The sequence below is a fragment of the Diceros bicornis genome, chromosome 2 (genome assembly GCF_020826845.1).
Source record: "Diceros bicornis minor isolate mBicDic1 chromosome 2, mDicBic1.mat.cur, whole genome shotgun sequence".
NCBI classification, from domain to species: domain Eukaryota; kingdom Metazoa; phylum Chordata; class Mammalia; order Perissodactyla; family Rhinocerotidae; genus Diceros; species Diceros bicornis.
The window spans coordinates 44,092,716-44,104,877 of record NC_080741.1 but is presented as its reverse complement, the minus strand read 5'-3'; the positions used below and the strand labels follow the sequence as shown (position 1 = coordinate 44,104,877).

Below are 12,162 nucleotides of genomic sequence, written 5' to 3'. Positions count from 1 at the left end.
GTACCCTGCTAAGCTTTAGTTTTCTCATCAGTAAATAAGGGAACTTTCTAGCTCCAGAATTTGGTGTTTCTATGTAATACTAAACTTTGTATAAAGTATACACTTTAGAGCTGTTCACTAAATATTTCCTGTTCTTCTGGATATACAGTAGGATTGTATATTCCTCCTGCCAAAGCTAGCAAAGTGTGAGCAGAAGTGATGTGAGTCACTTTGAGGTGGGAATTTTAAGAGCCAGTGTGCAATTTGCTACATTCTTTCCCCGCCTTGGTGATTGAGGAAATGTGTGTTGAGGTGGAGCCTCTATCAGCTGGCGTCTTTGAGTGACCATGAGGATCAGAGCCCCTCAGCTGACCTGTGGTGGATGTGGAGTTTAAGTCATAAATACACCTTTCTTGTTAAGCCATTGGGAATTTGTGCTTGTTACTGCTATGTAACTTAACCTATTCTAATGAAAATATTATAATCAAAGTTTCTTTTCTTTTGACTATTTAAATGGTTAATTTAAAAAAAGAATATACCTAAATTGCCACACCTCTAACTCAGGTGGATTTTCAAAATCTGTTTGTATTCTTACATATCCTTGTAAAATGGAACCTTAAAATTAGAAAACATTAAAAAATATAAATTCACATGAGTTATATCTATGTGCATGTTTTCTTCCCATCTTTTTTTACCTCACCAGGTTTCTCACAAGTAGATTTGTGTTGAGAACAATACAAATGCCTAACAAAGTTGTTCTTTCTACTTTGTTTTTAGGATCTCTTATATATACAGCACCAGAAATTGTGAGGGGTACTGACTTCTCCGTCTCCAGTGACCTCTGGTCTTTGGGCTGTCTGCTCTATGAAATGTTTTCAGGTGATTACTTTCTGGTTCAGTTTAAAATCAAAGCTGGACACACACAAAAGAAGGTTAAATTTATAGTTTGCAAATATTTTACCTATACGATGTGAAAAAGCTGGTTTTTCTAAATTTTTATATATACTGATTTTGACTGAATTGCTTAGTGTCTAGGCACATGCAGATTCCTAGGAACTTTTTGACATATAGTTCTTTTTCATGATAATCATCTGGAATGTTGAGATGTGCCTAACTATTAAAAACTGTGATTATTAGTAGAAATTCTTGTAAAGGTACCTGTGACTGTGAATTCTTCAGATGTGTCGAGTGGCCCATGCAGCCCTTGGATCATGGTGGTGTCCATTTGTGAATTTGTATATTTGTTAGGATGATAAGTTTTGAATTATAAAAATATAAACATTTATGGAAAGTGGGCTTGGTGTGTACTAGGCATTCAAGAATTACTTATTGCTATATTTTTTTTTCTGTAAACTATGTAATCCTGAACTACCTGTAGTTGAGATTTATTTAGAATTATTGGTGATAGCAAACTCTTTAATTTTGCAAGTCTTCGTGTGATTTCAGGAAAACCTCCATTCTTCTCAGAAAGTTATTCAGAATTAATTGAAAAGATTTTTTATGAAGATCCTTTGCCACCTATTCCAAAAGGTAGGATTTTTTTTGCTATAAATTCAGTTAGTTTACATTTTACATTGACTAAAGGTACAGTTTTATCCAAAGTCTGTTTTTCTTTTATCCAAAGTCTGATTCATAACCTCCCAAATTTATAGTTTTTAATAGTCCCAAGTTGATATTTTGAGAAATGTTGTTGTTCCCTTTGCCATTTTTTTAAGATACTGAAATGGAAAACAAAATACTACTAATAGTTTCCCTCATTTACTTTATTTGTACTCATGTCTCATGTAGATTTCTGTTTAGTGTTTGAATAGGACTAAATCAGGCATTTCTCAGTCCTTATCTTGATGAATCAGAATGCTACCCTGACAAGTTTTAAAGTCTTTAAACTAGATATAGTTGTAGTATTTTAAAAGTGTTGGACTTTAATCATACAAATTGTGATTAATACAACAACCTACCTTGAACGATTTTAAGGAAAGAAAAGAAAAACAAAAGGCACAAACATAATGAAACACTTTGCTGTACATCACAAAAAAAAGTGAATCTTAAGACACATAAATGAAAACAGGACTTTTCAAAAAATAATGTTGTGGGTTTTTAACAGAAAATAATTTTTGGACGTAAATAATAAAAGAAATAGGAATACAGAATATTTTCAATATTTCAAGAATCATCTTAAGTGAAAAAAAACTCTTGATGTTTTAAAAATAGTCTGTTTCTTAAAACAAAAAGCTAGACTTTTTTTTTGTTAACTTTGTCTTAGTTTTTGTAGAAATCAGTCGTTTCATATTTGTATAATGATGACTTCTGATTTTATTTTTTTAAATCCAGTATTGATTATTATTTTCTCTTGTAAGTTAAAGATTTTTATGCAGAGAAGAGAAATCTGAAGATGAAGGTGTCAAAGATCTGGTCAAGATACCCCTGGCGGCCCAAGCTTGCTTATTTCGCAGGGTCTTCATCAGACTGTGGCCGTAGTGCCCGATAGCACCGTCTGTTTGGATAGCTTTGTCTCAGGGGTGCTTGGCCATGTCTTTGGCCATTGTCTTCATGGCCACTTCTTTTAACCATAGATTGATAATTTTGTCATAGTATATATCTACTGATTTTAAAAAGACGGAACATTTGGAGATTAATGGAAGTGGACAGTATCATGATATTGTGATATTTATTATTTTCCTGTTAAAAATCTTCAAAGTAAAGAAAAGAGGGATTGCAAGTATTCTAATCATAGTATATTGTAAAGCAAAGTTGATCAAGTTAAGAATGCCTCAGAAAAGGAGGCATAGTTCGTAGTTGAAGACAAGGGTCTGAGTTAGTCAGGCTGGTGATCCTTACTGGGGTTATTCAATAAAGAGAAAGTTTAGGGGTTAGTCAAAACTTAGTTTTTGAGATTATGTTTTTTGTGGTCTAAGAAAAAATGTTTTTTATTTTTATGCCCCTCTCCCATTACATAGAGGCTGTAATTGTTATTAATGAATTCAGTGTTCTCTTAAAAATAATTTATGTGCTTAAAATACTATTACTTTAAGTGTTGATGTAGCGTATGTATTCATCTACTTATTTTTTTTTTCCTTTTGGGAATTTGTGTATAGATTCTTCTCTTCCTAAAGCTTCTTCAGATTTTATTAATTTGCTTGATGGTTTACTTCAAAAAGATCCTCAGAAAAGGTATGGATGGATGGTATTTTAATATGAATGAATAGTGGAATCTTTTTTCCTTGCATGTGCTTCTAAAATAGTACTGTTCTTAATATACAAAGAGCTCTTCAAATTACCTCTTTCGTTTTTTAAAAAAAGGGAAGAAATCTGAGTTTACATTGTGTTTTCTCTCTGTTTGTAGGTGTTTTTAATCATGAGGAATTTTTAAAGTCAGTTTCTCTTTTAATATGTTAAATAGTTGCCTAGTAGATTGGCAGATTTTCTTGTAACTCCCAAATCCAAGAAGTGCATTTTTTTCTGTTGCGGATTTCAGGCTAACATTGTCTTAGATAATTGAACTAGGGATGATACTGTCAAGACAGTTAATGTACTAACGACTAACTGAGTGGTGTTTTAATGTGATATGTTTTTATGATAATCCTGTCATAATGGGGATGTCAAGCAGCAGAGTAATAGGCACAGGGTGAATTTTCTGTGTTGCAGTGACGGCAGAAAGTTAGAAATCCTTGTGGCATAGGATAGGGGAGGGCAGAGGAGGTGGGCGGTGGGGAGGGGCTCTCTCTAGCCTGGGAGACAAAAGCAACTGGTTTCTAGTTCTGGTTCTGCCACTAGGTAACTGGGGGGTTTTAGGCAAGTATTTGAGGTCTCTGCTTCAGGATGTAAAATGAAGAATAAGTTTAGTGTAGCATATAAAATAATCCATTCTCTTTCTTCATTAAATATAACAGAAAAACTGCAGAAGGAAATGCTGATTCTTGTATAAGTTGTAGGACAAACCTCCCATGCTTACAATAGAATGCTTTTAGGATTAGTGTTATTTTGGTGGATAATCTCCCAGGCATCTTTTGATAGGATACAAATATACTTTAATTTTTTTAGGACGGTATACATATCCACATTTTCACATATTTATATCCCTATATTTTATACTCTGTTGCATAAGTTACCACTCCATAACCTAGTTTTTTCTCTTTCTGCTTAGTCATTTTAAATTGCTACAGAATGTAAATGCAATAACCTATAATAACAATAAACATTTACAGTGCTTCTTGATTTAGAATATCTTATACACTGCTACAGTAAATATCCTTTTGTATATTTTTTATTGTTTTTGTTCACTTAGGCAGTTATCTCCTTTGGATAAATTTTTCAAAGTGAAGTTGCTGGCCAAAGGCTAAGAACATTAAAAAGTCTGATGCAGGGGCCGGCCCGGTGGCGCAAGCGGTTAGGTGCGCGTGTTCCGCTGCGGCGGCCCGGGGTTCGCTGGTTCGGATCCCGGGCGCGCACCGACGCACTGCTTGGTAAGCCATGCTGTGGCGGCGTCCCATATAAAGTGGAGGAAGATGGGCGCCGATGTTAGCCCAGGGCCGTCTTCCTCAGCAAAAAAAAAAAAAAAAGAGGAGGATTGGCGGATGTTAGCTCAGGGCTGATCTCCTCACAAAAAAAAAAAAAAAAAAAAAGTCTGATGCATTTGCTGCGTTCTAGGAGCATGTGCTGGTTTATACTTCCAGCAACATTAGAAAGCTCCTTCCCTCCCACCATTACCTACAGTGGGCTTTGTTGATCTTATAGATTTTTGTCAATCTAATGGATGAAAAAGAAATTCCATTTTATTGGCAATTTTTGTTTCTCTGTTAGTGAATTTTAAGAGCCCTTTGTATAAAAGGGATATTAAATATTGCAAATTCTTTGTCTATCATTTGTGTTTTGATTTTGATCGAAGTAGTTTTTATTTCAATACAGAAATTTTGAATAGGTAAATTAATCAAATATAAATATTTTCTTTTTTGTTTTTAAATTTCAGTCAGGCTTAACCATTCTCAGTCTGATGAGTATACTTAGAGGTATATACTCTATTAGTAGTAAAACTTAATGCTGTGAAAGTGAGTCTGGGTTTTGGATACATATAGCCTGAAGTCATTTTGATGTGAGTGAACTAGTTAGATAACATTTTGACTCCTAAACAGAGGTGTGGTTTTGTATGAGGCTGATACATGAGGCTGATATTCTTGTTTATTTCTGAATAAAGTTCTAAAAGTGAAGTTCCAAAAATTAAATGTGTGAAATAGGCAGGGTACCTAGAATAATCTAGCCTCTCTTGGGACATAAAGGATGACAAAATTATAGATTGATAATATCTGATATATTTACTCTAAAATTTTAGATTATTTACAGACTCCCTTCAAAGGCTGTTCTGAGAACCCAAAGGCTCCCCGGAATGTGAACCTGAGACTTCTAATACTTAGTTGTCAGACTCTTTTATTCTGTACCGTTTAAGACTTCTGAATTATTTTTTCTGGTGTTGCTGCCTAAGAGAGATAAATTGCATACTAAAAGGAAAGGGTAAAGTATGAAACAATTGCAGAGGTACATTTATATAGAGATGTATAAATTGTAAAATCTGGTATATGTAACTGGGACATGTCCTGAGAATTCTGTATGGTAAAACATGTTAAAATAGAATTTTAACATTTATGTTTTATAAAGGTTAACTTGGGCAGGCCTACTACAGCATTCATTTTGGAAGGATGCTTTCACTAGAAAAGATCAGGACTCAAGCACTGAGGATTCCAACGTCAGGTAGTATAAGCTTATCTTTGTGTGTGGGGCATGGTTATTAAACACTCATTTCCATTACTATTCTAATAATGCAGCATCAATGACATGAATTTCTATGCTTTCATTATCGGAGAAAATCAAGCATTTGTTTAAGAGTTGCTTAAAGAGTTTAGTCATGATATTTTTATGTTCTTGATTTTGCTCATTTTCTGATCAGCTGTTTATTCTCCAGTCAGTGATTTAGGATGATAGTCATTGGTTCTGTTTACCAGATGTAACTAGTTTCCCGCTTACAAGCACATGGTAGGATCTCATTTCCTCCTTTTAAGTTAGATGTGGTCATGTGACTTGCTTTGACTAATGAAATGTAAATAGAATAGATGTGTGTTATTTCTGGATAGGAACTTTAAGAGCCAGTATGTGATTTGCCACATTTCTTCAGGAGCATTTCTTCATCCTGATGAGGTAATTGGGAAGAAAATGTCCAAATAGAGTGGCTGTCAGGCTGGGTCTTTAGTGACTACAATGAGCATAGCTTTCCTGCCAGCCTTCAGTGGCTATGTGAATGAGTGAGACATAGAGTTATGAGATTTATCTAAGCCACTAGGATTTGTGGGATGTGTGTTACCACAGCATAACCTGGCCCATCCTGAATGATATACTTCATTTTTATTATAAAATCTTCTTAGCCCAGGATACTTACAAAAGTGGTGGTATTTTGGAAAGAACAAGGTGAGAAGTAGTTAGATAGAGGTCAAATCCTGATAATTGACTTCTTCCCCCTCAACTCGTTCAGTAGTAAATGGTTGTCTGATTCTTAATTTTAGTCTTGGCAAATTCAGTGTATTGGATAGAGAAGTCTGATTCTATTTGAGGTCTCTCTCAAACTTTGGCTTCTGTGATCCAGTGAGGTTAAACTGTGTGCTCACCATTGTATTAGGTGTACTCACCATTGTATTAGGTGTACTCACCGTTGTATTAGGCTCTATGGGAACCACAGAAAACTGGGCTCTGGTCCTGATCTGTCAGTGTCAGCAAGTCATGGAACACCTCTGACCTTAGTTTGTCATCTTTCTTTTTAATTCTTATGCCTTTTATTTCTTTTTCTCGCCTTATAGCCCTTGCTAGGACTTTTCAGTAAGATGTTGAATCAGGAGTGTTGAAAGTGAACACCTTTGCCTGGTGTCTGATTTTAGGACGAAAGCATTCAGCTTTTCCTGATTAAGTATGATGAGCTGGAGGCTTTTGCAGCTGTTCTTTTTCAGTTTGAATGTTGAATTTTGTCTAAGCCTTTTGTATCAGTTGATATGATCATGTGGTTTTTATTCTTTATACTCTCATTATGGAGTCATACATAAATTGGTTTTCAAATATTGAACCAGCCTTGAATTCCCACAAGAAACCCCACTTTGTCATGGTATATTATTTTTATGTCTTCCAGGATGTGTTTGGGGCCTAGTGGCAGGAGGATGGCAAGAGAGAGAAAAAAGGAGAGCAGAGCAACAGGGATTTGCCTCACATTCTTAACTGTGATCAGAATAGCTCTCTGGTTAGAGAAGAGGAGGCCCCTCCCTCAGAGTTTTAGGCACTGGCTGGAAGCTGCTGCTGTCCCCAGCCAGCTGCTGCAGGATTGCCTGGAGGCTGGAGCAGGATGAAATGTAAAAAGAAAAAAAAAACTAGAGGATTTCCGCTGCTCTGACCCTGAGGGCTCCCCTTTCTTGTTCCTTGGAACAGAAATAGAGGGCTTCTCTTGAGGCTTCTTCTGTCTGTACTCACTGCCTTTGAGTCCAGGTTGGGCAGTACTGGAAGGGAGAAAATAAAAGGGAAACCCACTGCTGGTTAACTGGTACTTCAAGTTCTGGTTTACTTCCCCAATATGCCCACTGCCATTTATTTTTCAAGGATAAGGTTTATAGACTTCTTAGTACATACATGCGGTGTATAATTTAATTATCTTTTCCAGCCTCTTGTTCTATACAGAAAACGATACAGAGCTCCTAAGTAAGTTTGATTCTGTTGGCTTTCTCTTGTTGAACAGCAGAAACATGATGGAGTGTTCTGGTACACAAGATTCCAAGGAGCTTTTGAAGAGCCCTCAGAGTGGACAAGCAAAAGGGGGGAAGAGTGGTCAGCGACTAAGTCACTCTTTCAGACTGGGTGAGCTTTCACTGGAGCACGTTCATGCTGCTTAGGATGCTATTTCTGAGAGTTCTTAGTTTGTCTTATCTTTCTCTTCAAATCTCTGTCTGCATTATGCCCTGCTCATGATATTTTTCTTCCTTTGTGGATAACGTTTAACTTTCCTGCCACAGAAAATCCAACGGAGTTGCGGCCTAAGAGTACTCTTGGGGGTCAGCCGAGTGAGTCCATGTTTCTTCTCAGGTATGTAAAATGATGGAGCAGTAAGGAGTCCATGAAAGTTAAATCTTCTCAAAGCATTTATTGTCCTGGTGGCAAACTATGTTTCACAAAGAGAAAGGGCAGATATGAATGCCAAATTCCAGTGTCACTCTCGGCTTTCAAAGTCACCATTAAGTGCTAGCCAATGGAATGTAGATTTTGCTATGTATTTTAAAACATTTTTAACAAAACCACCTCATCTTTCCTATTTATAAGGGTTAAACCTCTTCATTTTGTACTTTCGCTTCAAATAGAATTGAATTTAAAATTTCGGAAGTCCAGCTTCTTTGTTGGATGTAGACTTATAGAAAAGAACATGTGTTTTTCTTCAAATGTTGTTGTATATGGAGGCTTAAACAATGTTTATTATTTCAATGAAATCATTGAAATAATAAAAGATCAGAATGGTATTTTAATGCGATTGACAAATGTATTTAAAAATTTAATAATACATAAATATTGTGTTATATTTTATTTATGGTTTTAGTCTCATAGAGAAATAGTTTTATTTAATTACATAGGGGTTATAACAATAAACTAAAATTTTTTGATTTGTTTTACCCATATTGAAATATAAAATATGTTAAATTTATTTACCTACATCTTAGGCATTTTAAATTCAGTTTTTAAGAAACTTTGGATAATCTTTGGCATCTTTTGTGAGCTAAGTAAGTACTTGTTTAATGAATGAATAAATAGATAAGTGAAAGAGAGGTGAGAATCCTGATATTTGGAAATTTGGAAGAATTTATTAAAAAAGACCCTAATGATTTGAGTGGGAGAATTTCTTAAAATGTGAAAAACTCAAAATCAGAGACCCAAGACTAATGGAGTGACCTATAGAATATGGCAACCATTTGTAGGTGCAGGAGGAATCATTGTAAATAGATGCCTATGAAAACTTACTTGTTACTTATCTTAAATAGGTACCAAGGTAATTTTCCATTTCAAAATTTTGTGAAACAAAATTGTAAATATTTTCCATCCTTTGTAGGATATTTGCTCTATTTTATTATGTTAATCCTGCCTACACCAGCAGGCATTTAAAAAAATCTTAAAATCAACGTCTTAAGGTTTCTAGTTAAAACAAAATACTGTATATAGCATAGAAACTATAGTCAGGAAATTACTTTAAAAACTGTTACAAAAATAATAGTGTCATATATACACAAATTAGAGTTTAAACTTTTTTTATATATGAGATCACATAGAATCACCATATTCTACCATTTTTCATGAGATGTGTTTTTTCCCAGAAAATAGGAATCAGAAGGTAAATTTCTAAAATCTGAAAAACGTTAACTGGTGTGTATTTTTCAGTTCTCGTCCTACTCCAAGAACTAGCACTGCAGTGGAATTAAGTCCTGGTGAAGATATGACTCAGAATTCACCACAGAAGACCTCTCCTTTGACCGAGGTGAGCAGAGATGGAATTTGTTTTCTACATAAGATATAGAGACTTAGAAGAATAATTGCAAGTTGATCTCTGAACTATGTTCATAATTATAAAATTTACAATTAAGTCATCTTCCTTGATTATCATTGGTTTTCCTAGTAAGTACTCTTAAGAGAATTGCTTCACAGTTGTTTTTCTGATAACAGCTATATTCAGATATAGTTGACGTACCGTGTAATTCCCCCATTTAAAGTGTACAATTTAATGGCTTTTAGCATATTCACAGAGTTATGTAACCATCACCACAGTCAATTTTAGACTGCTCTCATCATCCCACAAAGAAACCCTATACCCATTAGCAGTCATTCTCCTATTTTCCCCCAATTTCTCTCCCCTCTCACCCTAGGCAACCGCTAATATTACTTTCTGTCTTTATAAATTTGCGTATTCTGGACATTTCATATAAATGGAATAATATAATATGTGATCTTTTGTGACTGGCTTTTTTCACTTAATATAATGTTTTTAAGATTCATCCAAATTGTAGCCTGTATCAGTAGTATATTCCTTTTTATTGCCAAATAATATTCTATTGTATATACCACATTTTATTTTTCCATTCATCAGCTGATGAACATTTGGGTTTCCACCTTTTGGCTATTATGAATAATGCTGCTATGAATGTTTGTGTACATGTTTTTGTGTGGGCATATGTTTTAATTTCTCTTTATATCACAGGAGTGGCATTGCTGCATCATATGGTAACTCTATGTCTAACCTTTTGAAGAACTGCCAAACTGTTTTCTAAAGCAGCTGTGCCATTTTACATTCTCACCAGTGATGTATGCGAGTTGCAGTTTTTACACATCCTCACTAAAACTTGTTATTGTCTGTCTTTTTTTTAATTGTGCTAAAATGTACATTACATAAAATTTACCATTTTAACTGTTGTTAAGTGTACAGTTCGGTGGCATTAAGTACATTCATGTTGTTGTGCAGCCGTCACCACTATCCATCTCCAGAACTTTTTCATCATCCCAAACTGAAACTCTGTACTCATTAAATAATAACTCCCTGTTTCCCTCTTCCTCCAGCCCTGGCAACTACTATTCTACTTTCTGCCTCCATAAATTTGCCTAGTACCCTCATATAAGTGGAATCATACAATATTTGTCATTTTGTGTCCAGTTTATTTCACTTAGCATAACGTCTTTAAGGTCCATCCATGTTGTAGCATGTGTTAGAATTTCATTCCTTTTTAAGGCTGAATAATGTTCCACTGTGTGTGTATACCAATTTATTCATTCATCTTTTGATGGACACTTGCGTTGCTTCAACGTTTTGGCTATTGTGAATAATGCTGCATTGTCTCTTTTTTATTATAGCCATACTAGTGGGTGTGAAATTGTATCTCATTGTGGTTTTGATTTGCATTTCCCTGTGGCTAATGATGTTGAGCATTTTTTCATGTGCTTATTGGCCATTCGTATATCTTCTTTGGAAGAATGTCTATTTAAACCCTTTGCCCATTTATTGAGTTGTGGAAATTCTTTATATATTCTAGATACGTGATTTGTAAATCTTTTCTCCCAGTCTGTGGGTTGTCTTTTCACTTTCTTGATCGTGTCCTTTGAAGCACAAAAATTTTTATTTTGATGTAGGTCAGATTATCTTTTTTGTGTGTGTGTTTGTTGTTGCTTGTGCTTTTGGTGTCATAATTTAGGAACCATTGCCTACTCCAAGGTCATGAAGGTTTATGCCTATGCTTACTTAGCTCTTACATTTTAGGTTTTTAATCCATTTTGAGTTAATTTTTATATATGGCATGAGGTAGAGGGTCCAGCTTCATTGTTTTGCATGTGGATGTCCGGTTATCTCAGCACCATTTGTTGAAAAGACTGTTCTTTTCTCATTTAATTCTCTTCACATTCCTGTTGAATATCAATTGACTGTAAATGTAAAGGTTTGTTTCTGGACTTTCAGTTCTATTCCATTGATCTATATGTCTTTCCTCATGCTACTAGCACACTGTCTTGATCACTGTAGCTTTTTAGTAAGTTGTGAAGTTAGGAAGTATGATTCCTCCAATTTTGTTCTTTTTCAAGTTTGTTTTGGCTCTTCTGGGTCCCTTGCATTTCCATATGAACTTTAGGATTAGTTTTTCGATTTCTGCACAGAAGCCAGCTGGGATTGTGATAGCAATTGCATTGAATCTGTGGGTCAGTTTGGGGAGTATTGCCATCCTAACAATGTAAAGTTTTCCTCCAGGAACACGGGATGTCTTTCTGTTTCTTATTATTTCTTTCAGTCATAATTGTTTTGAATGCAGAAATATTTTGAATTAAAAAAGTTTTCCAAGTTATCTTTTATTGTACTTATTACTTGATGGATATACTTGCTTTTAGTTGTTACTGTAATTTTTATGTAATGTGAAATGCATTTTGACCATGTGAAACTTATTTCTGTATTGAAATGAAATGTAAATGGGTAATAATGAAATCTCACTCTGCTAAAAATTGTTTAGTTATATGTGAGATGGAAAATTAGCTTAAAAGTAAAATATGCGTTCTGAAATGCGTTAGATGTTGAATCTCTTCTGGCAGCTGGTTATTGTAGAGGAGCATATGTAATCATTTTATTGAGAATATTCAAGCAGTAATTATGTA

At 34.7% G+C, this 12,162-nt stretch overlaps 1 protein-coding gene across 5 annotated transcripts in view; it reads left to right on the top strand.

The window, feature by feature from the left end:
* ULK4 (unc-51 like kinase 4) overlaps nt 1–12,162 on the top strand; it is a 530,581-nt gene that overhangs the window by 17,720 nt on the left and 500,699 nt on the right. For 4 of the 5 annotated variants that reach the window (XM_058555650.1, XM_058555632.1, XM_058555621.1 and 1 more), the window contains exons 6-12: nt 757–858; nt 1,426–1,509; nt 3,075–3,150; nt 5,629–5,721; nt 7,739–7,857; nt 8,013–8,082; nt 9,421–9,517. In XM_058555650.1, the coding sequence (XP_058411633.1) occupies nt 757–858; nt 1,426–1,509; nt 3,075–3,150; nt 5,629–5,721; nt 7,739–7,857; nt 8,013–8,082; nt 9,421–9,517 (641 nt within the window). The remainder of the gene's footprint in view (nt 1–756; nt 859–1,425; nt 1,510–3,074; nt 3,151–5,628; nt 5,722–7,738; nt 7,858–8,012; nt 8,083–9,420; nt 9,518–12,162) is intronic. The other variant, XM_058555625.1, reaches the window with a different exon arrangement.